Source organism: Elephantulus edwardii, unplaced genomic scaffold, assembly GCF_000299155.1.
Source record: "Elephantulus edwardii isolate Elephantulus edwardi_28Jun2011 unplaced genomic scaffold, EleEdw1.0 scaffold00252, whole genome shotgun sequence".
In the NCBI taxonomy this organism is placed as follows: Eukaryota; Metazoa; Chordata; class Mammalia; order Macroscelidea; family Macroscelididae; genus Elephantulus; species Elephantulus edwardii.
In genome coordinates this window covers 815161-841063 of record NW_006400002.1, presented here as the reverse complement: position 1 = coordinate 841063, position 25903 = coordinate 815161, and the positions used below count along the sequence as shown (strand labels likewise).

Genomic DNA, 25903 nt, shown 5'->3' with positions numbered 1-25903 from the left:
CACCTGTCTTTGTGCTGCCAGTTGGCCCACGGGTGAGAATCTTTGTTTTCTGATGTTGAGCCTCAATCCATATTGAAGGCTATAGTTTTTGACACTTTGCAGCAAATGTCTCAGGTTTCCTCAGTTTTAGCAAACCAGGTTGTGCCATCTGTATAATGCGGGTTGATGAATCTTCCTCCAATCCTGATGCCACACTACTCCTCATAAATCTATCCAGCCTCTCAAATGATCTCTTCTGCATACAGATTGAAAAGGTATGAACACAGAACACATCCCTGACAAACTCCTTTCCTGATTTTGAACTATGTAGTGTTTCCTTATACTTGGACCAGGAGGCAGTCATCAGAACAGAGCAGGGTAACACTGCATGATTCAAAATTGGAAAGGGTGTACGCCAGGGATGTGTCCTGTCTCCATACTTTTTCAACCTGTATGCAGAGCAAATTATCCGAGAGGCTGGGCTCTATGAGGAGAATTGTAGCATCAGGATTGGTGGAAGATCTATTAACAATCTGCGTTATGCAGATGACACAACCCTGCTTGCTGAAACTGAGGAGGACCTCATGCACTTGCTGTGGAGGGTCAAGGACTGCAGCCTTCAGTATGGACTGAGGCTCAATGTCAAGAAGACAAAGATTCTCACCACTGGACCAACTGGTAGCATCAGGATGGATGGCGAAGAGATTGAGATTGTTCACAGCTTCGGTTTGCTCGGCTCCACGATCAACACTCTTGGCACCAGCAGTCAGGAAATCAAAAAGCGTATCGCGATGGGAAAGTCTGCTGTTAGGGACATGTCTAAAGTGGTCAAGAGCAACGGTGTCTCTCTGGAGACTAAGGTGTGCCTGATACAGGCCATGGTCTTTGCAATCACTTGTTATGCATCAGAGAGTTGGACAATGACTAGGGAGGACAGAAGGAGAATTGATGTCTTTGAGCTGTGGTCCTGGAGAAGAGTATTGAATGTACCATGGACTGCCAGGAAAACAAACAGATTCACCCTGGAGAGGGTTAAACCAAGCTACTCCTTGGAGGCAAGGATTCTGGGGCTTTGTCTGACATACATTTGGGAATGTTGCAAGGAGGGACAGGTCCTTGGAGAGGGGCATCATGCTTGGAAGGGTAGAGGGACGGTTCAAGAGGGGAGGACCCTCTATGAGATGGATTGATTCAGGACTGGGGAAATCAGGATGGGTGTGTCAGAGGCAGTGCGATTGGCATAGGATAGAGCAGGGTTTAGGGCTGTTGTACATAGGGTCGCTATGAGTCCCAAACGACTCGATGGCACATAATAACAACAACAACAACAGTGTTTCCTTGCTCTGTTTTGAATACTGCTTCCTGGTCTAAGTTCAGGTTTTGCATGAGCACAATTAAGTGTTCTGTGGGTCCCATTCTTCTCAAAGTTATCCACAGGTTGTTGTGATCCACACAGTCAAATGCCTTTGTATGTCAATGAAGTAGTCAAGTGCAAGTCTTGTAGAAAAGGATACCTAAACAAAGCAAACTGATTGCTATTGAGTTGAACTAGAGAAGATTGACAGGTCAGTAATTGCTTTGCACAATATCATGGTTTTTTATGGTAATGGGAATTATCTCTGGGAAATAGTTTCAGGTTTACACATTTTTTACAATTATCTTACAAAACTTTTTTTTTTTTCACAAAACCTTTTAAAGAAGTATTCTTTTTTTAAAAAGATGTTATTTTTTGTGTGTGTGTACTGTCAAATTGGATCTGGCTGGTACAGGAAGTGATGTCCCTCCTCCAGCAGAGCATCTGGTATTGCATCTCATCTCTGGGACTGCAGTGCAGCTTCTTGCCACTAGGCCACCAGAGCTCGCCAGAAGTATTCTTCAAATAACAAAACAAGCAAATAAACTATTATTAAAGATCTTTAAGTTCTTAGTGTGTTTCTTGACAAAATTAGAAATTTTCTATGCCTTTTTAGGAATAGACTGAAAATGCTGAACTTGGTCTTTCCATCAGTATTCACTAAACCAACACTTGGGCCCTGACGTAGAAATATGGTATCACTTGCTTATATACAGAGCAACCCATATTAATATCCCCATTTTAAAGATGATGACTTTTTGAGAGTGTTACCCAACACCTTTGAGGAAATGGGTTGACACAATGTAGCAATAGGGTCAGTGTGTCAGAGATGGTAGGGTTGGCTCGGGTTAGGGTGAAGTTTAGAACGATTGTTCATAGGATTGCCATGAGTTGTAGTTGACTTGATCACACATAACAAGTAGCTCTGCCAGAATTCTCAACCAGCTCATTCTAATCTCAAAATTAGTCCTTATCAAATTGTGTTTTACAGAACAAAACTGTGTTCTTTGAGTTGTTAATAAATAAATTTCTACGTAAGAATATTATGTGTTGTTAGGTGACCAAAAAACAGTTGCCTCAGATTGACACCAGCTTACTTGGATTTGATTACAACTCCATAAACAGTTTCTCCTAGAGACCAATCATGTACATTGTTTCTCAAAAGTCATTAATTTTAAAAACAAACAACAGAAAGAGTTTAGAGCTTTAAAAAAATGAATCCTATTTATTTCCAAAATAGTTTGACCATGGAATTCCTGCACCATCTATTGTTACAGTTTGTATTTATTTTCATTTGAGGGGCAGTTACTAACATCTCATGACCATAATGTTTTGGGTTATGCCAAGGCTGCTTATTATTGTTCCAAATTAAGTACTAAGAAACGATAAAGATCAAGAACTGATAATTTATTTTTTTTTATGCTTCTAAGTGACTGGATCTACTTCCATTATTGTTGTCTCCTGCTGCATGAGGACCTTATGTACAACAGAATAAACACTGTCTGTTCCTGCACTGTGATTGGTTGCAGACATTGTGATTCATAAGCTTTGCATTGGCTAATCTTTTGGAAGATGGCCAGGCCTTTCTTCCTAGTCCATCTTAATCTGGAAACTCTGCTGGCACTTATTCAGCATCATAGCAATAGGCAAGCTGTCACTGACAGATATGTGGTGGGTACACGGGCGACACAAACCCTGTTGTTATACATGGAAAGCAGAAATTCTACCATTGAAACATATTGCACTCACTTCTAATTAGGAACGATGGATTTGGCTTTGACTCATAGTGACTCTCTGTACAACAGAATGAATGCCTGTCAATCCCCTGCGATCCTCATAATCTGCTGTGCTCAAGTCCACTGTTGTGTTCACTATTTCACTCCATTTTTGTAGAGGATCTTCCTCCTTTTTCATTTATCCTCTATTTTTCTAAGCATGATGACTTTTTCTAGGTGCTAACATCTGATAAAATACCCAAAATAGGAGAGACTTAGTTTCATCATCCTTGTTGCTAAGGAACATTTATTCCAAGACAGATCAGTTCATTTTGTCAGACCATAGTATATTCAGTGTTCCTCACTATTATCATAATTCAAAAATTCTCACTTCTAGGCTTAATTAAATTCAAGCCTGAATTATATGATACAATAAATATATGTCAAAGAAAAGAGTGGGGATAGAACTATAGAGCCATGAGACCAGGTTATTAGCTTTTTGCTTGAAGGAAGCTAGAAGCTGAACTTCTCCATCAGGGAGTGGCCTCAGTGAACTGCAGTTTGGTTGGAGTGGTTTCCTGAAAGCTGACGTCAGGGAGTTTCTTCACTGTCATAAATCACAGAGTTGAAGGTCAAAGACTTTGTCTGAAAGTGAGTTGTCAATTCAACTGAACTATAGGAGTTTGTAAAATGAAAGACTGTAACTAGTAACTAGCTGATGCTTCACCTCTTGTACTTTGGTCATGTTGCTAGGAGAGGCTATTCCTTGGAAAGCAACATTGAGCTTGGAAAGGATGGCTCAGCAAAAGAAGAGAGGAAGACCTGCAATGAGATAGACTGACACAGTGGCTGCAGCAATAGGCTCAAGAGAGTCAGAGAAGATGAGGATAGGACGAAGTTCAAGTTTATTTTTTTATAAGGTTGCTATGAGTCATACTCAGTTTGATGGCACCTAACAACCACAACATAACTAGCCAGGGGCAATTGTTGTTGTTATTGTTTTGTGCTGTCAAGTAACTCATAGCAACCCTGTTGTACAACAGCTCTACAGCCTGCCTTTCCTGAGCCAGTCTCACTGACTCCAACATATCTACCCGCATTGCACCCGTTACTGTTTCAGTCTTTCTCATCTGGGGTCGTTCTCTCCTGTGCTGTTCCTTTACCCTTCCAAACATGATGCACTTCACCAAGGTCTGGTCTCTCCTGGACACATGCCCAAAGTATGTGAGATGGAGCTTCAGAACCCTAGCCTTGAAGGAGAAACTTGGTTTCACTCTCTTCAAGACAGACGTATTTGTTTTCTTGGCAGCCCATAGTATGTTCAAGACTCTTCTCCAGCATCACAATTCCAACACATCGATTCTTCTGTCATCCTTAGTCTTTGTCCAGCTCTCTGATGCATAGCAAGTCATTGCAAAGACCATGGCCTGGACCAGATTCACCTTAGTCTCTAGACTGGCATAGGGGCAATTAGAGAATTAATAAGAATCTTCAGGATAGAAAAGAAAGCTACCCTGCATGGAATTGAAGAAAGAGAAATGATGTCACTTCTCTCTCGGCTTATGAACATATAGGCCACCATGCTGTGTCCATGAAGTAATGACAACCAAATGGCAACATTTCCTCCCTCCATTCGGTGTGATTCCAAGTAGATGGAAAGTCAAGAAAGGAGGGAAAAGTCTTCTTGTTCATAAAGGGAGGGAATAATCAATGGGGAAGTTCCCAGTTCTGTTGGCTCTTTTTTAGTTAGTGCTCTGTAGATAATCAGGTAGGGAGCTCTAGTGGCCTAGTGGGTAGGGTGTTATACTGCCAACCCAAATGTGATACCTTTCTGGTGGTTCTAATCCTCCAACCTCTCCAGTAGAGAGAACTCTCTTCTCCTGTGTGATTTACAGTCTCTGAAAACCTTTGGAGGGTCAGCTATGAGTGGGTTCTGAGTCAACAGGACATAACAGCAACTCTCTTCTTGTATTCAGTTTCAGTATTTTTTTTTAAAGTAGTGTCACTTGTGGCTTAGTGGAAAGGAATTATATTGTCAACCTAAAGGTGTGTAGTTTGAATCCACCAATTTCTCTATTGGAGAAAGATTGACAGTCTCCTCCCTTGTGATTTACTGCTGTAGAAAACCTGTTGGAGGATCAGCTCTGGGTTAGTTCCAACTCACTGATAAACAACAACAGCCTTCGACCATTAATACAATCCAGTGTGTTTTTCATCTCTATAGAATAGTGTAGGTGGCATGAGGATGGCCACCTCTGTCTTCTATTACCTTCCCCATCAGCATCTTCTACAAGACAGAACCAATTTCCATAAGGTTGAAGATGGCCTTCATGCTCCTTTCCCTGCTTCTGCTAATTCCAGCACCATTGCACTGCTCCACCATTGGGTAAAAAATCCACTGCAATGGTCACAGAGATGTCACAGAAACATACTCACAGTTGTGGTGTTTATTAGGAAAGTGAGCAGATTGCAATTCAGTTTGGCAGTAGTATACAGTTCCTCAGTCAGAATAGCTTTTCAAACATGCTTTCAGGCCCTTCAACCTTCAGCCTCTTGGTTTAGATCAGTGTTAAAAGTCTGTAATTACAGCATCTCCCCTAGTCGTCCAAAGGCCCCTGACTCGGTCTCTGTGGAACAGCAACCTTAAGTCAGTATTGTCACATGACCACTCTCTCTTTCTCCACTGAGGCTGCTGCTGCTCCTGTGTAGACCTCAGTTTGACTGGAGCAGCAGTCTCTGGCCCCAAAGAATACTTGCCACACTCCCTCCTTCTACTTCCTTGCTGGTAGTGAGATTCCCTTCTTAAGTATGACTTGTCATGACCCTATGAACCGGCGGTCCTATCCTGTGCCATCCTCACCATCTCTGAAACACTCAGATGGACTTGAGTCCATTGCTCAAGACCAATCCCATAATGACTTCTTTATACATACCTAATTTCAGGTTCTCACCCACTCATGTAGTGACAGTCACAGCTGATGACTAGGAAAACTGTTTCGAACAATGAATCCATGGCCCCACAATCTCACACACTATTTTTTTTTTATTGTTAGAAGTTGAATTGCAGTATTTTTACTATTTTCTATCTCTGCTTAATTGTTAGAACATATACTATCTGATTAATATCCTTACCTGCTGGTGAATTTAAACTGATTCATTTATCTTCTTATTATGAATTATACTTATCTGCTTCTTATGTGCCTGGCATTTTGAGTAAAACAAAACAGTGATTTTTTAAAAATAATTATTATTATTAATTTTAATGAAAATTTACAGACTTTGGATTTCCATTCATTCACTGTTGCACTCTTCTCCCTGCCCACTCCTCCCCCCAGTTCATTCTTCTCTTTGAAAAGTAGAATTCTTTCATAAAACAGTGATTTTTTTTGTTGTTGTTGTTGCTGAGTGCTGGTGGTTTTTTTTTTAATGCCTATGAATCTTGAGATTTTCTGACATATACTTAAGTTTCTTTGACTTTTTTTTTCTTGAGTTTAAAATTTGTTGTAGGAACTGAAGCAGTATTCAGTGACTGCGATTTATTCCTCACTCCTGAGAAGATACTGTCTCAAGGATTGTCACAAGAACAAACAGATAGATCTTGAAGAATATGCAGCCAGAGTGTTCCTTGGAGGCACAGGTGTTGAAGCTTCAACTCATGCTTTGTAGGCAAGACTATTCTTTGCAAAGGGACGTCATATTTGGAAAGATGGAGGGTCAACAAAGGAGAGGAAGACACCTCCTCTCCCCCCAGTGACTGACACAGTGGCTACAGCAATGGGCTCTAGAGTGTCAGAGATAATGAGGATGGCACAGGATAGGGCAGGGTTCAGGTTTGTTGTTAATAGGGTCACTATGAGTCACATTTGAGTCAACTGCACCTAACAATGATACAACACTAAGGAAAAACTTTTGTCTATACTGAATCTACTATTGAATTTTAAGACTTCCCAAAACATCCAGTGGCAACAGGCATTATTCTCATCTCTGTATGAGTAGCAGGCACCAGTCATGTAATACCCAGGCTTGGAGAGTTTTTCATATGCATGTCTTGATCAGTATTGAACTGAATGATTGATTGGCACTGAGGTAAGGTGAATAATGACTTCTCCAAAATGTTCATGCTATCTTCTCTGGAACTGATATGTATTAACATTTCTCAAGGAAACAGAACTGAAGAACAAATTCAAGCCTCTAGTTGAAACACTGAAGGGATACTTCAGGCAAAATATTGAATGAAATAGGGAGCATAAAAAAATATAGAAGGAATATATAAAGTAAAAAAAATTGGCTGACATGGAACTATTTCAGGAAGTAGCATTTGGTCAAGAATCAAGGGTAATGAAGAAAGAAGTCCAAGCTACACTGAATGTACTGGCAAAAATAAGACCCGAGAATAATGGGATACCAATAGATACCAACACATGCAAACTTAGATGTGCTCACTAGTCTGTGCCAAGGTATTTGGAAGACAGCTCTTTGGCCAGCTGACTAGAAGAGATCCATATGTGTTCTCATTTCAAAAATAGGTGCTTCAACAGAATGTGGAAATTATTTAACAATATCATTACTATCAAACACAAGTAAGATCTAGCTGAAGATTATTTTTAAATGAATAGAACAGTACATCAACAGAGAACTGCTGTAAATTCAAGCTGGATTTTTTAAGAAACCCTGCTATTAGGTATATTATTGCTGATGTCAAATGCACCTTTGGATGAAAGCAGATAACACCAGAAATATATCCATTTGTATTTGACAATGCAAAAGAATATGACTTTTATTAATGATAACAAATTATGGCTAACATTGAGAAGAATGGAATCCCAGAACACTTAACTGTGCTCACACAAACCCTCTACCATAGACCAACAGGCAGTTGTCAGACAGAGCAAGGAAACACTGCATTGTTTAAAATCAGGAAATGTGTGCATCAGGGTTGTAGCCTTCATCCATACCCATTCATTCTATATGCTAAGCAAATCATTTGAGATTTTAGATGATATGAAGAAGCATGTGGCATCAAGATTGGAGAAAGAATCATCAGTCACCTGCAGAAGATCTAAGACTATATAGCCTTTAGTATGGATCATTTCTCAACCTCAAGAAAACCTAAGTCCTCACTGCTAGACCAAAAGTCAACATCATGAATGAAGAAAAGATTGAAGTTGTCGATAATTTCAATGGTTTGTGACTTGTGTTTTGCGTATCTTTTTCCTCTCCTATGAACTCTATCCTGTGAACTCTAGTTGTCTTGGTCAGATATATTTCAGAGATTTGTCCACAATCAACATCCTTGGTACCAGGAGTGAAGAAGTCAAAAGACATGTTGCATTGAGAAAATCTGCTGTCAGGGACTTCTCTAAAGTACTAAAATGCAATGATGTCAGTTTGAAAGCTAAGATGCCTTATTCAGACCACAGACTTTTCAATTGCTTGGTATAGAACTGAAAATTGGGCAATGAATAAGGATGACAGAAGAAAAATATATGCCTCTGAGTTGTGGTGTTTGAGGAGAATACTGAATATCGCCTGGACCATCAAAATAACAAACATGTCAGAGAGAAAGTACAACCCGAGTACTCCTTAGAGACCAAGATGGTGAAATATCATCTCACATGCTTAGGGTATATTGCCAGGAGGAGCTAGTCCTTCAGAATAAGACATCATATTTGGAAAGGTGGAGGGTCACCAAAAGAGAGGAAGACCCTCAACACAATGGATTGACATAGTGATTGTACCATTGGGCTTACTTATATCAAAGATGATGAGGATGGCACAGGATAGGGTTAAGTTCGGATCCATTGTTAATAGGGTTGCTATGAGTCACAGCTGACTTGACACCTAACAACAACAACAACAACACCACGTCAAAATGGTTTTGCAGATATACTTAAATGAATATCTTGAGATATTTAGTCATATGAACACTTATAATAAAGAGATAAAACAAGAGTTTGTGAAGTAAAAGAAGTGACAGCAAAAGCATGGGATTAGAGTGATTCAGAGAAGAGTTGAAGGGATGCAGTTTCCTTCCAGAAGCAAGAAAATTTGTTTTCTTTTAAACTCCTTTGAATGAGTATATCTCTACCAATATCTTTATGTTAGAGCCCTGAACTACAAAGCTGTAACAATTAATTCATATTTTTTCAGGTGATTAAATTTGTGCATATTTGTTGCAGCAGCAAGAGGAAACTAATATAGCACCCTCTGAAGTTGTTGGGGGTTTGTATTTTGCTTATCTCTCTCCTCTCCATTATCCTATCTTGTAAGCCCTGGTTCCATTCGTCAGGAATGTCTCAGAGAAGATACAGCCAGAGTGTTCCTTAGAGGCAAGGATGGCAAAGGTTTAACTCACATTTGGGCATGTTGCTAAGAAAAGCTATTACTTGGAAAAAAACAGCATGCTGGGAAAAATGGAAGGTTATGAAAGAGAGACTCTCAATGAAATAGACTGATACAGTGACTGCAGCAGTTGTCTCGGGTATGTCAGGGAAGATGAGGACGGCACAGGCCAGGACAGGGTTCGGGACAGGTTGTTCACAGGGTTACTATAATAATGACATGTCCAAAGTACATGAGCCATAGTACAACCATCCTTATTTCTGAGAAGTGTACTGACAGTACTTCTTCAAAGGATAGATTCCTCCTCTCCCCCATTTTTCTGGTCATAAAAACTCACTGCCATCACGTTGGAGCCAACTCATAGTTGACTCTCCAGAAAAAATTATGGCTAACATTGAAAATACTGAAAATCCTAGAACACTTTATTGCGTTTGTGCAAAACCTCTACATAGACCAAGAAGGAGTTGTCTGAACAAACCAAGGGAGCACTGCATGCTTTAAAATTAGTAAATGTGTGTGTCCAGGTGTATCATTTGTCTGTTTCTGTTTAATCTCTATGGTGAGAAAATCATTTGTGAAGTTGGATTATAAGAAGAATAATGTTGTTTTATTATTATTATTATTATTTATTGTTTTATTATAATTAGGTGTCATTGAGTTCATTACAGCTCGTAATGATCCTATGAACAACTGATCAGAACCTTCAAGGTTTATCAACAACCTGCATTGTGCACTTGCTGAAGAAGATCAAAGAATACATCCTTCCTATGGAATACGTCTCAGCATCAAGAAAACAAAAATCTTCACCATTGGACTGACAAGCAACATCATAATAGATGGAGAAAAATTCAAATTTGTTAATGATTTCATCTTACTAGGATCACAATCAACACTCATAGTAATAGCAATTAAGAACTTAAAAGATGTATTGCATTGGGAAAACCTGCTTTCAAGGACTTCTCCAAAATTCTAAAGAGCAAGAATGTCAGTAAAAACTAAAGCACACTGGTCCCAAACCATGGTTTTTTCCAATTGTTTAGTAGATTTGAAAATTGTACAGAGAATAAGGAAGTTGTACAAAGAAAAATCAATGCTGTTTGGTTGTGGTGTTGGCAAATAGTATCACATATTGTGCAGATGACACAACCCTGCTTGCTGAAACTGAGGAGGACCTCATGCACTTGCTGTGAAGGGTCAAGGACTGCAGCCTTCAGTATGGACTGAGGCTCAATGTCAAGAAGACAAAGATTCTCACCACTGGACCAATTGGCAGTGTCAGGATGGATGACGAAGAGATTGAGATTATTCACAGCTTCAGTTTGCTCGGCTCCACAGTCAACACGCTTGGCACCAGCAGTCAGGAAATCAAAAAGCATATCACGATGGGAGAGTCTGCTGTTAGGGACCTCTCTAAAGTACTCAGGAGCAACAGTGTCTCTCTGGAGACTAAGGTGCGCCTGATACAGGCCATGGTATTTGCAATCGCTTGTTATGCATCAGAGAGTTGGACAATGACTAGGGAGGACAGAAGGAGAGTGGATGCTTTTGAGCTGTGGTGCTGGAGAAGGGTACTGAATGTACCCTGGACTGCCAGGAAAACAAACAGATTCATCTTGGAGAGGATTAAACCAAGCTACTCCTTGGAGGCAAGGATTCTGGGGCTTCGTCTGACATACTTTGGACATGTTGCCAGGAGGGACAGGTCCTTGGAGAGGGACATCATGCTTGGGAGGGTGGAGGGACAATGCAGGAGGGGAAGACCCTCTATGAGATGGATTGATTCGGTGACTGGGGTAATCGGGATGGGTGTGTCAGAGGCGGTGGTGCAGGATAGAGCAGGGTTTAGGGCTGTTGTGCATAGGGTCGCTATGAGTCGGAAACGACTCGACGGCACATAACAACAACAACAACAATGGAATGGCAAAAGAGCAAACAAAAAAAAGTGAAAAATATTTTACTTGCTTAATACACTGAAGATGTTGCTCTGTAATTTCCACATTCTGTCCTGGAGGAAGCCAGTGTGCTCATTAGGGACAAGGATGGTGAAACTTTGTCTCACACTTTTGGCATACTATCAGGAAGCACCAGTCCTTGGAAAAGACAAGTAGGAAGGGTCAGTGAAAGCAATGACAACACTCAGAAGATGAATTGACCACTGAGACTTGAACATGGCTAATGGTAGTGCAGGATAGGGCAAGGCTCTGATCAGTTGCTCAGAGGATCACTAGGAGTTGCAATAAACTCGATAGCACCTAACAACAACAATAACAATGGAAACAAACTTCCAGGTTTGTCTTTCTCTGACAATGAACCTTTTGGATAAGAATTAAATTGAAACCATTTGCACTACCTGTGGACTGATTGATAAATAGTCTGGGGAATTATTTACCTATAGATATGTCTTAGTTGTGATGTATTTGGCTAAAGTGATAATGATTAAAAAAAAAAACCAAAACACTAAACAACTCATTGCTGTCAAGTTTAACCAGCTCATAGTTGATCCTCCATGAAAGGGCCAACTGCTCAGGCTTTTTCCACAGCCAGTTAGCCTGATGATCCCTACCTTTCAAGACTACCTTTCTCAAGAAATGTGCAGGTTCTAATAATCATTGGTGATGCATGTGAGTCCCAAAGCGCTGCCCTTGGTTTCTGTCACTGTGACTTATCTAAGGGTACCTCTATTCTTCTCTTTGACAATGTTAGGCCTTTTTTGGTGGCAATGTGAGTTTCCAAAATAAGCCAACTGATATCTCAACTCAGAGACTAAGAGAGTAGGGAGTTTGGAGAAACTCTTCAGAGCATTGCTACAGCCAAGATGATGCTAAAGATACTTGAACCTTGAACATGTATGTCCTTTAATCTTATGTCACCTTACAGGGTCAGGTAATTTATTTTCTGCTCTTGTTTCAATTTTTAGGGCAAGATTATACAACATGGGCATGAGTAGCTTGAAACTGCTGAAGTATGTCCTATTTTTCTTCAACTTGTTCTTTTGGGTAAGTTTCTTCTGAGCATGGCTGAGCTCACCATTCATTACCTAGATAAGTTGTACTTCTCTCTATTAAATAGCCTGGTATAAAGTATAACTCATGCCTGAGTCATGTGCAACACACCCCGCTTAGGAGCAAAGAAATAGTTTCTTCCCCTTAATTCTGAAATGTTTAAATTACCAATGCAATTATTAATTAGATGCCATTACTCTTCTAGGGCTTTTGGCTACTATTGCTCACTAGTATAGTGAGAAATCCAAGACTCCATATTTTATGTGTCTAGATCCTGCTTTTTTGCTTGTTTGTTTGTTTTTGCTTAATTGTTTGGTTTGGTATTTTAGAGTTTGGGGATTTGGTGGCTGGTTGGTTGGTTTTAGACTCCTTGGAGAAAAATGCCTCATTGAAATGGAAGTCTCTCTTCCTACAGTGGTTTCCCTTTTTAATTTATTTTTTTTAAGTTATTTAATAGTGTCAAGTTTAGTAAGGGAACTTGGGCATAAAATGGATTGGTACTCACTTGTCTATGAGAAACTTCTTAGAAGTATGGGTTCTCTGGTTGACTGCCTACCAAGATGAGCTTCTTCAAGCTGTGTCCTCTATGCAGCCATGGTTTCTAAAGGGAAGGTCATATAAGCAGTTGATGGAACAAGGAGAAAGAGATCTGAAACTTAAATGCTAAACTGACTATATGGTGGAGATATATGACTCTGAACAGTGAGTTTTCCACTGCTATTTAAAAATTACTGTTGTTGATTGTCATCGAGTCAAGCACAACGCGAAACCTTATGAACAAAAGACCTGAAGCCTTTCTGTAACTATTGTCATTTCTCAAAATTCATAGAGTTTCCAGAAGTGATTTAAAAATTAGTGGGATAATTTGACAAGCACTGTGGCAATTGGACAATTAAAACAGACATTCGGGGAGGGGGGGAAGAAGAACGAACTGGGGAAGAGGGTAGAGAAAACAGTGCAACAATGAATGAATGAGAACCAAAAATCTCTGTATATGTTCATTAAAACTAATAAAATTTAATAATAATTTTAAAAAATGGATAAAATATGAGTAGGACTCCACAGAAGGACACTAGGATTGTCTCTCTTTTAGACAATAATTTTTAGTTCTCTTTTAAGAACACCTAGGGAAAACTAGTGAAGTATGAGAGTCTTGATAGAGCTAACAGAAGGGGATGTGTGATTCTTGTCAAGCAAGTGAGAATGTAAGCAAATATTCAAGAACCAGACCTCATTTTCCTCAGAATGTTGTGGAATTTTTCTCTTTCAGTTCTGTGGTTGCTGCATCTTAGGATTTGGGATCTATTTCCGAATCCACAACAGCTTTGGGGTGCTCTTCCATAACCTCCCCTTCCTCACACTGGGCAATGCTTTCATCATTGTGGGATCTGTTGTCATGGTGGTCGCTTTCCTGGGCTGCATGGGCTCCATCAAGGAGAACAAGTGCCTGCTTATGTCGGTGAGTTCCTTGCAGTAGATGTGGGGCTCTAAATGGGGAGAAGTGAGTTTGCTTACTCATCTACAGGTCCAAGGAAATCATAAAAACATAAGATCAGTATCTCAGGTCAGCAAAGTCCTTTCAGATTAACAGCATTTTATTTCTGACTGAAGGCAAAAGGATATACTACTCTGTTGTGTGTGATTAGCGCTGAGGGAGTACGTATCTGAAGTCGGGGGTAAAAATCACGCAGGTCTGTGACTAGAACACCTCTGCCTCCATCTGTACAAGGCTTTAATCAGCCTCCACCAGCACTTGCCTCATCCATGTTCACCCTAGTTTCTTAGAAAGAACCAACTAGGCCCCAAACTAGAAAGAGACATGGCTTAATTCTCTGGCCCTTTGCTTGCTTGTTTCGATAGGCTCCTACCAAAATTGAGCTTTACTGCTATAGTGTGTAATGTGTCAGGCTGTTAACTGAAAGTTCAGTAGTTCAAATCCACGAGCCAGTCAGAAAGAGAAAGATGAACAGTCTCTTCCCATAGATTTACAGCCTCAGAAACCTGTGAGTTAGGACCAAATCCATGGCAGTGGCTTTTATTGTTTCTTTAAAAAAAAAATAACAAAATTGTTCATTTATTGTCCTTTATTTAGCAGACAGTATTTAACATGCATTGTATGAATGGTACTCTGATAGGCGAAATGGATAGGAAAGAACAATATTAGAAGACAGCTCATTGGCCCCCTTAGACGCTGGAAACTAGATAGTTGTAGAAAAAGGAATATGGATTCTTCACAAAGCAAGAGGAGGCCTACTAAGGGCTGAGCAGGCAGGAGCAGAAGCTTCCTGTGCGTGTGTGAAGGCCTGCTTGGCTGCTCTCAGGGTGGAATGGGAGTGGGAGAATAATCTGGATCCATGCAGTGAGCCTGTTCCTGCTTTACCACAGTTCTTTGTTCTACTGCTGATTATCCTCCTTGCTGAGGTGACCTTGGCCATCCTGCTCTTCGTATATGAACAGAAGGTATGTTATAAAGAATACGACCCATTGAATCTTTGCTAACCATCAAGAATGGGGGGTGGTGGTAAGAAATTGGTACCAAAAAAACAAGCACCCATAATAGATGGGAAAACAAAGAGGCCATGGGCAGGAAAGAGATTAGTTTTATTTGGGGGAGGGGAAAATATTCGTGAAGGAGATCATATTTAAGTAGTTCCTTGAAGGATACATGAGAAAAGGAGTAAAAACTAGCTTCTCTTTCTTTAACTATTTAATTTTCTGTCTGCTTTGGCAGTAGAGGTCTGTTTCAGTGCTTAAAGAGAGCTCATGCTTTGATGCCCCCCCCTTCTCTTGTGTAAATCAGAGTTCTGTGGAGACAACAGTCTGCGGTGTACATTGTTCTTCAGTGCTGTCCCTCCCTTAGCTCATCTCACCTCCCTCACCCCCTTAACTTGGAAGAGAAAATTTTCAAAAGAGGAGTAAATTGGACAAGTAGAATATGCTAAACTTAACCTTGAGTTATATTTAAAATTCTTCTCCTTTTCCCAACATCTCCACTACTGAAATGCCTCTGTTCAGCTGAGTCTGTATGTGTCTGAAGGATTGACTGACAGCATCCAGCATTACCACACTGACAACAGCACCAAGGCGGCATGGGACTCTATCCAGTCATTTGTGAGTATGGGTGGAATCCTCCCGAGCCCTTCCTTTCCTGGAAGTTTCAAAACTTAAAGTCCATAGCCCTGATGTGCAAAATAACACGACACCACAAACAGCGCAGCACTGGAATAAATTTGACTGATACCTAGTTGTCCATTGGTTCTCTTTCATAATATTTGTTATGTTTTGTTTTGTTTTTTTCTCTCTGGGGGAATAGTCCATAGAGAATTGCAGTGCTAGAGTTTGCAGCTCCAGTGCTCCAAATGCATCAGTGACTCCAGGGAGAAATACTAATAGTCTTCTGTAATGGTTTACACCTTAGAAACCCAATGTGGAAGGTTGCTATTAGTCAGAACCAATTCAGTTGCAGTGAATGTGAAGATGTAGAGAAAAAAGACCTAAATATGTGTTCCTGGATTAATGTATGTATTTTCTAAAAGTTGACTATTAACAGAAATTATATCATATAAGAAATTGCTATTAAATTCCTAAGAAGCCTCACAGGCTTATATCTTTCCTATGTACCTCATGTCCAATTCCCCATCTGAGATCAAGCATATGGAACTTTATATTCCTCCCTTGGCAGTGTTTGGTGATGGGAGAAAAAGATATGGGCAGGAAAATCAGCCTGTCATTGGCATAGACTGTCTCAAGAAAACACTAACTTGTGACAACATGGAGTCACATCTCTGCCCTTATTGTACCGCTTAGTACAGAATGGGGAGGGGGGGGGGAAATGCAGAAATTAGAGCTCAGACACCAAGATTGGTGAATATCAGGTAATTTAATCTTTCTATAGCTCCAATTCTTTTCTTTTTTCAAATTCTGTATTGTTGTTATTACGATCTGTCAATACCACTACAACTCACAGCAACTCTATGAACCACAGATCTGAAGCTTGTCATATTCTGCACCATTCTCAAAATCTCTGATACGCTTGATACTTTTATAGCATTTCCAAGCATATGCAAAAAGGACAGCCAGCATGCTCCTTTAGAAACAAGGATAATGAGACTTTGTCTCACATACTTTGGGCATGTTACCAGGAGGGACCAGCCCTTAGGAAAAGATATCAGACTTGGAAAAGTAGAGGATCAATGAAGAAGGAAAAGGCCCTCAACAGTATGGAGTGACGCAGTGACTGGAACAATAGGCTTAAACAAAATCAAGGTTGTGGGGACCGTACAGGATCTGGCAGGGTTCTGTTCTGCTGTATATAAGGTTGATATGAGTTAGAGCTGACTTTTCAAGGCTTACCAATAACAACATGCAAGAATAAAAAGAATAGTAACAAAATGGATCTCTGTGTACATATACCTACTTTTAGCATCTGTGGTGTCACAGTGGTTAAGTACTTCAATGCTATTGAAAATGAACTCCTACATCCACTCCCAGGGAGAAAGATGAGGTTGCTTGTTTCCATGAAGATCATAGCCTTGGCAACTCTACTTCATAGTTCTTAATTCTGTAGGGTCTTTATGAATTGGAATTAGTAGCACCTAAAAGTTTACATTTAAAACAAATCTGCAAGAACCAAAATGTGACCTTGAGCCTATTGCACATGAATTTTAAAACCATCTCACAAATATACCTGATACATTGAACACTAATGACTGAAGAACAGATAAGCTGTGGGATGACATTAGGATGGCATTGTCCATAAACAAGCAAGAAAGAAAATACCAAAATGGATGTCAGAAGAGATTGGAACTTTCACTGAAGCATAGGCCAAAACAAAAGGAGGAAAATGCTGAAGAGAATTGAACAGAAGATTTCAAAGGGCTGTCTGAGAAAATAATGACAAGTATTTTATTAAATGTGCAAAGTGATGGAGTTAGAAAACCAAAAGTAAAGAACACATTCAGCATTTTTCAAGCTGAAAAAAAAAAAGATGAAGAAGAAATCCAAACCTTGAGTTCTAATGCTGAAAGATTCTGTGGGAAAGATCTTGAATAATGCAGGAAACATCAAAAGAAGGAACACACACAGTCACTGTGCCAACAGAATTGGTGAATACTGAATCATTTTAAGAAGAAACATAAAATCAAGAACCCGTGGTAATGAAAAAGAAATTCAGGTGGCATTAAAGACATTGGTAAACAATAAGACCCCAGGAATTAATTGAATATGAGTTCAGGTATTTCACCAAATAGATAGAGCCCTGGACATACTCACTAATCTATGGCAAGAAATTTGGAACACAGCTACCTGGCCAACTGAATGGAAGAGATTCCTATTTGTACTCTAAAAAAAACCAGGTGGTCCAACAGATTGGAAATTATTGAACAATGTTGTTAGTATCACATGCAAGTAAAATCTTGCTGAAGAGTTTTCAAAATCTACTATAACCTGCTAGAAAAAAATTAAAGCTGGTTTCAGAAGAGGCCATGGCATCAGAATTAGCACTGCCAATGTCAGATGGATCTTGGCTGAAAGCAGATAATATGAAAGATGTTTGCTTGTGTTTTAATGACTATGTAAACTCATTTGACTGTGTAGATCGTAACCGATTTGGATAACATTGAGAAGATTGAGACTCCCAGAACATTTAACTGTGTTCAAGCAAAACCTGTAGTTAGAGGAAGCACTTGTCACATAGAACAAAGAACACTCCATGATTTAAAGTAAGGAAAAGTATGCATCAAGGTTGGGTTCTTTATACCTTTTCAGTCTGTGGATCACAACAGACTATGGCTAACATTGAGAAGAATGGGAATCCCTGAACATTCAATTGTGCTAATTTGTGAAACCTACGACTTGATTAAGATGCTGTTGTCCAAACAGAGCAAAGAGCCACTGAATGGTTTTAAATTCAGAAAGATGTTTGTCAGAGCTGTATTCTTTCTCTATACCTATCCACTCTACTAAGCAAATTATCTCATCATTCGAAAAGATGGACTATATGAGGAAGAATGTAATATCATGACTGGAAGAAGACTCATCAACAATCTGCATTAATGCTTCCTAAAAGTGAGGAGGACTTGAAACACTTGCTGCAGAATATAAAAAACTAGAATCTCCAATATGGATTACATCTCAACATCAAGAAAATAAAAATCTTTATACCACTAGACCAATTGGCAACATCCAATTGGCGATAATGATAAATGGAGAAAAGGTTGAAGTTGTCAATGATTTCATATTACTTCGATATACAATCACTACCCTTAGCATAACAGTCAAGAAATCAAAAGACATGTTCCAATGGGGAAAATATGCAAGCATCTCTCCAAAGTCCTAAGGAGCAAGGAGGTCAGTTTAAAGTCACAATCTTTTCAATTCCTTGCAATGCATCTGAAAGAAGGACAGTGAATAAGGATGACAGAAGAAGAATCGAGGCCTCTGAGTTGTGGTGTTGGAGAAAAGTACTGAATATTCTATAGAATGCCAAAAGAACAAACAAATATGTCTTGGAAAAAGTGTTGCCAGAGTGCCCCTTAGAGGCAAAGATTTGGACATGTTGTCAGGAGAGGCTGGTCGTTGTAAAAAGACATCATGCTTGAAAAGGTCGAGGGTCAGAGGAAGACCTTCAACAAGATGGATCAACACAGTGACTATGAATAGTTGAGTCAAGCATGTGAGAGATGATGAAGATAGTACAGGATTCAGCAAGGTTCTTACCTGTTGTACGTAAGGCCAATATGAGTACTAGTCAACTCAAGGGCACAAAACAGTAATAAAAATATAAATCCCTTAATGCCAACTAGTAAATAGTCTATAATAAAATTTCACCCATTTTCTGAGAAGTATTTTTAGGTAGTTTGCTCAAATCAAGAGCCAGACAAGGTTCACATGTTATATTTAAGTGACACAGCTTTTAAATTATTTTTAGTCTTTAATTGTTCTCTGCTCATGCTAATTATTTTTGAAAAGAAATTAGGTGCTTTTTCTTACTGAAGCGCCCACTTCTTGAATCTGGTTAATTGCATCCTCAAAGTATTTTGGTGCCATGGAGATTTATTTCCCATGAATTGAGAGGATTTATGCACGCTCTACTCTGCCCCCCTCCCCAACAAGAACACCATAGGTGGTATTTTGTAGTGCATTATATGAACAGGCATATAATATTTCTGCTTGTCCTATTTTTAGTGATCTTAAGAGTCATCATTGAAGGGAGCTCTGGTGGCCTAGTGGCAAGAAGCTGCACTGCAATCCCAGAGGCATGTGGTTTGAATCCACCAGATGCTCTGCTGGAGAAGGAGGGGCAATCTCCTCCTGTACCAGTCAGATCTGATTTGATGGTACATGCACAAAAATTAATAAAAATTTAAAAAAAAATTAAAGAGTCATCATTGGGTTCAGGTATAGTCAGTCTGATCTTTCAATTATAAAATCCTTTAAGTGTTAATTTCCTGAAAAATATGAATAAGTATACCATCTCTACTTTATGAGGATTTTGCATTAATGAAATTATATAAACAAATATGAAAGTGTTTTGCTCCAAGAAGCCTTCACTGGTCAGGTTTATTCTGGAGTTTTAAGATAAACCTTAAGGGATCAGCTTCTTAAGCCCACCTCACTCTTATCACAAGGCCCAATAGTTATTGGTTTGTATTGGGTGTTTTTTCTGTTAACTTTCTAATCAAAATGTTGTTTTTGGTTGGATTTTAGCTGCATTGTTGTGGTGTAAATGGTACAAGTGATTGGACTTCAGGCCCACCGTCATCTTGCCCCTCAGATCCACAAGCTACGGTAATTTTTTTAAATCTTTCTTTTAATTGGTCCTTTAGCTTTTAATTACCTTGTAAACTTTAATCACATAAGTTCTAGACCCCCTAGACATAAACAAGAAGCTTTGAACAAAAGAAAGGTAGCTAGACTTATTAGAGAGAAGCAGGCATGCACTCATGTAGATTAAAGCCATGGAATAGAATCTGGTTGCACTGAACTATTGAATTGCGAATAGAAAGTTGTGTGATGGTGGCAGAGCATATTGTCTAGAGTTTTCTTGAGCAGGAGGTAGTAGGTATTCTTATGCATGAAAATGAAATTTGTAGGGCTGAAGTAGAACAGCACCATCTAGGCCTTTTGTGTAGGAGATATCACGGTGGATAAGGTGGAGGGTCAGAGAAAGAGAGGAAGACCCGTAACAAAAGGGATCGGCACGGTTATGTAACAATGGGCTTGAGCAAATCAGAGGTGGTGAGGATAGTGCAGGATAATGCAAGGTTCAACTCTGTTATTCATAGGGTTGCTGTGAGTTGTAGGCAGCTTGATGATAGCTAACAATGTTTAAAGGCTCTTTGTGAAATGTATCATAACCTCAAAGGAAAGAAAAGAGAGAAAGTTGGTGTAACTATTCAGTTTGCCCACTTACTTTGGACTTCCAGAGTAGGCTCAGAGAAGAAACCAATGTAATCTTCCAACTAGACCAAGTCACTAAAATCTTGTCCTCACCTTAGTTTTCCCTCTTCTGGGGTTCCTTGGAAGTCTCCAAAATTTTTTACATCTGTTGAAGACCAAACACCCACAAAACAATTCTGGATTTCGGTAGGGCTATATTGGGTTTACTTGCTATTGAAGTAGAAGCTGAAATGCTAGTCAATACTAAGATTGCATAGCCCATAATTATCATTTGTTGATCCAAGGTTAGTAATGAATACTGAAGAGTAGCAGATCATTTGCAGCTGACCTCTTTCTTTCTGGGGTGCTAATTTAACTCCGTGGATAACAATTTAAGACCTTAATTGTTCTACCATAGTATTGTCTACATTATTCTGCAGGTTCTTTATCCATACAAAGAAGATAAAAATACAATAACTAAAAGTTTCTTGGCATTGTTGTTGTTATGTGCTATTAAGTTGACTAAAACACATAGGTACCCTAGAGCAGTGGTTCTGAACCTTGCCCTATCCTGAGCCAACCTCATCATCTCTGACACACCTGACTGCATTACCACAGTCACTGGGTCAAAACATCTCTTCCCAAGTTTTCCTTTTCAGTGCTGACCCTCTAGTCTTCCAGGCATGATGTTTTAGCATTACATAAAGCTAAAGAAACAAATCTTCTGATAAGTCTGAATAATATAATAATTTTCCCCCCTCAGGGTTGCTATGCAAAAGCAAAACAGTGGTTTCACTCCAATTTCCTGTATATTGGAATCATCACCATCAGTGTATGCGTGATCCAGGTAAGAGTTTGCCCATAGGAGTAGTGTGAGGATTAATTAATCAATACAGTGTTTTAAAACAGTATCAAGGATGTAGTATGTGCTGAATAAATATTAGCTGTTTTTATTAGCACAAGTTCCCTCAATCTAATAGCAAATTATACTATTGTCACTTCTTTATGGTATATAGAAGTTATGTCACAAGATGATATATCATCTGGTCAGCATCTCCCTCAGAGTTTTTAGTGATTCACAGGCAAACCAAAAGCTCCCAAGTGGAACCCCACTTTGGTTCTTCACTTGGCTGCTCTAGAAAATAGCCCATGATGAAGTCTTTTTTAATTATGTGGTATTTTGATCATTTCTCCGTCCACTTAGAACATGGATTAGCTAGGAAGAAAGCTCAGAGAAACTACATCCTGTGCTTGGAGACCAAGAAGGCATAGGAGACAGGTAGTGGTAACTGACTACACAGTATGTTCAGTAGGCAGAATTTTACTATACCAGCATCAGGACTTCTCCGACTTGATTAAAAATATGACATCTCAGTGCTTTGTATTCTGCTGGCTCTCCATCATTACTCTCAGTTCATAGTCAAACACAGGAGAGGGCTCTTGAGAGGGAACTGGAAGTAATGGAGAACTTTCAGTAAGAGAGACTGTTTCAACTTCTCCAGAGCTAATCCCAGGGGTTGTATGAGAGACACATCCTTTTATAAAAACCTCACATTTTGCCAATTCTTTTCTCAGGTGTTGGGGATGTCTTTTGCGCTAACTCTGAACTGCCAGATTGATAAAACCAGCCAAGTCCTTGGGCTGTAACCTGCCACCACTCTGGATTGGAGAGTTTTACATCTTGGAAATCCAAAATAATAGGTAGCCTGAAGTCCTAAATGATTACCTCTTGGACTGGCGCTTCTGTCCTCTCCTCTCTTCCTTCATCCGGTCCCTGCCTCATACAAGAGGTGAAAGTGTTGGTCAAGCATTTTCCATTTTAAAAAGCAAACTAATCATATATCAATGTGTGGCAGGAGCCCCCATACCACTCAAGGGGGTGCCACTAATATAAGAGGATTCTCAGGCCTGAGATTCTAAGAGATACAGTGAGACTAACAAGGTAAATAAAGATAAAAGGGTAGGTCTAAGATTTGAATTTTAGTATATTCATATTATCTGTCTCAAGCCTCTAAAGCTTAGTCCTCTCTACTAAAGAAATCAAATGTACTCAAAGTTTTAAGCAAGAGACAAGCTAAAGGACATTCTGAGCCAGACTACCTTACTAGATCATTGTCACAATCCTTTGTTTTCTTTTGATTGGAAGCCTTGACTAGAAGAATGATAGTGTTCTTTCCCCAAAAGGTGAAGTTTCTTTTCACTTTCCTTAGTAAGGGGCTTGCTTATTTATTCTTTACAGAAATTTGTGGTTTATAATCTGATTTCAGTCGATCTTTTAGCTTTTGATTTACATAGTTAAGGAGGAACTCAACAATACTTGCATCTCTGACAAATTAGCTGATAATTCTGTTCAAAAGAATGCCAATGTTATTTCTTTATCGAATGAAGTTTTGTAAATGTATTATTTTAACTCTTTGGTAATAAAATACCTTATTGTCTCAACGGCAGTATTCTCATTTCTTATACTTACCTTTCACAGCTCAGTATGATAGCCCAGCCTTAAGAGTAAACTCAGGTGAGCCAGCAAACCAGGTGTTATTAGTTATCTATTGCAGCATAAACAAATTTACTCCAAAATGCAGTGACAGTTCACTGAAAACAGCAGACATTTATTATTTATATTTTTTGTGGACCAGGAATCTAAGAGCCATCCAGCTAATTTATTCTAGTTCACAGTTTCCTGGAAGACTATAATCATAGTGTTAGCCTGAGCTACAGTCTTAGCAAGGCTTAGTTGAAAAAAAAGATCTACTTTCCAGCTCTTACGTGTGTCTGTTGGCTAGTCTCTCAGGTGTTTGCTACAAGGGCCTTTCCTCGGGGCTTCTTTATGATGTAGCAACTGGTTTCCCTAAAGGAAGATTTACAAGAGAGAATGAGAGAAAGCACGCAAAGCAGAAGGCATATTCCGTTCCATAATCTAATTCAGAATTGATAAGCCGTCTTAGAGGTTTCCAGCCACACTGCTGAGTAAAGATAGACCAGGATATATGGAGACTTTATTTTGTAAAGGAAAAAAACCCCTAAACATGTCTAATGAAGAACAGAACATTCAAATAAGGAACCCTGGTGGCACAGTGTTTAAAGGACACCGCCATTTGAACCTTCAGGTCAATCCATGGGAAAAAGATGAGGCAGTTTGCTTCTACACAGATCCTGTGGAGCAGTTCTATCCTGTCCCGTAAGGTCACTATGAGTTGGAGTTGATGTGACAGAGCAACATCCAAATGTAGAGAAATCAGACAAATGAGTAGAAGAATTTGTTTCTACTCCAAGTTTTTGAGCATGATCTCCCACCTTAAATTAAGGAATACAGGTCACTTTGAATGGTGGTTGATAGAAAAACGTACAGCTTTTCCACTTTTCAAAAAGAAAACAAAGGAATGGAGGAGATATTCTCGAGTTAAAACAGAAAAAAGTAACGAGAATTTCGTGTATACAAAATTAAATTCATCGCCAAGAGAACAAACAGGTCTGTCTTGGAGAGGGTGAAATCAAGTTTCTCCTCGGTAGTATTTTGAAGCTCCATCTCACATACTTTGGACACATGGCCAGAAAGGACCAGTCCTTGGAGAAGGATATCATGCCTGGAAGGGTGGAGGGACAGCATAGGAGAGGAAGACCCTGGATGAGATGGATTGGCATAGTAATGGGCAGTGCGAGTAGTAGTGTTGGAGACAGTGAGACTGGGTCAGGACACGGCAGGCCTCAGAGCTACTGTACATAGGATCGCTATGAGTCACAGACAACTTGACCACACATAACAACAATATCTTCTAACTTGACTCTTCTTTTTTGTTCCCTTTAAGTCTCTCAATAAGTGATACACCCACTCAGTTGCTGTAGTCAGTAACCTGGGTTTTCTTCTTAGTATCAGCTTACTTTTCACATCCAGCATCAGATCTGTTGATAAACACCTAACAGATATTTCAGATCCATTCATTTTCATCGTATCTATTGCATTTAATAGCCTGAACCATCCACTGTTTGTCTGGTGCCCACCATTGTCCCCATTTAAATTATTTTCTAGGGTGTTCAAGTTGTTTTACTTACCCAAAGGCTAAGCATCTCTGGCAGTAGGAATCCAGAGTGGCTCCAAGAAAGATGGGAGTCTCCCCTTTAGGACCTAAAGCCTTTGGTAGGTCCTTGATTCTGAGCACTGTGGTTGAAACCAGTTCTGCTGCAGTGAGGTGTTTTGTTTGTTTGTTTGTGTGTGTGTGTGTGTGTGAGTGTACCGTCAAATCAGATCTGACTGGTACAGGAGGAGATTGTCCCTCCTTCCCTGGTTCCCCGGCAGAGCATCTGGTGGATTCGAACCGTGCGCCTCTGGGAAGCAGTGAGGTTTTAATAACAAACAAGCCAGCAGACAACTCTTTCCTACACAGTAGTTTATCTTTCCAAAGCATATATTTAATCAGCACACCTTCCTGCAGAAATCCTACAGTGTACCTCTATTCATATTAGGTTAAAGTCAAATTCCTTATTATATCTAACAGGTCCATCCTATATTTCACTCTTTGCTGTCCAGCACATTCATTTGCCTTTATCACCCTTGCTTTCTTTGTTTAGCTATATGGACATTAGTTTTTCTAGGCTTCACTTATATTTCATTTTTCTTCCTCTGACATAGATCCCCTTTGTCTAGATATTTCCTACTCCCACCTTCCTCAAAGGAAAATTTATTTCACTAATCTGAGAAATTAGCATGCCAATCACTTTGTACACATCTTTAAATTAAAATATTGACACAGTGTCCAATGTATGTGGGGGCTTTTTCCTTATTTTTTTAATTACAGGGAATCACCGAAAAGAATTGATTGACACTGAAAATTTTCAGAAAATACCACACGAAAAAATTTGGAAGACAGCTACCTGGCCAATTAACTGGAAGAGATCTATAAGGGTTCTCATTCCCAAAACCAAATAAAACAAATAAACCAAAAACAAATAATACAACAGAATATTATCAAACAGTATCACATGCAAGTAAAATCTTGCTAATGGTTTGTTGTTTTTTTATTTCCATCCATTCATTGCTGCACTTTTCTCCCTGCCCACCCCTCCCTCCAGTACACTCTTCTCTTCAAAAAGTAAAAGAAAAATTCTTTCATTGTTTTATAATCCCTCCCCCCAGG

General features: G+C 39.4%; 1 protein-coding gene across 1 annotated transcript in view; it reads left to right on the top strand.

The window, feature by feature from the left end:
- Positions 1–22418, top strand: part of LOC102877356 (leukocyte surface antigen CD53-like) — a 33153-nt gene extending 10735 nt beyond the window's left edge. Inside the window, exons 2-8 of the mRNA XM_006899295.1 lie at positions 12308–12386; positions 13663–13851; positions 14778–14852; positions 15408–15503; positions 20100–20180; positions 21535–21618; positions 22347–22418. Coding sequence (XP_006899357.1) covers positions 12324–12386; positions 13663–13851; positions 14778–14852; positions 15408–15503; positions 20100–20180; positions 21535–21618; positions 22347–22418 — 660 coding nt within the window. The 5' untranslated portion in view covers positions 12308–12323. The remainder of the gene's footprint in view (positions 1–12307; positions 12387–13662; positions 13852–14777; positions 14853–15407; positions 15504–20099; positions 20181–21534; positions 21619–22346) is intronic.
- Positions 22419–25903: the final 3485 nt, after the last annotated feature.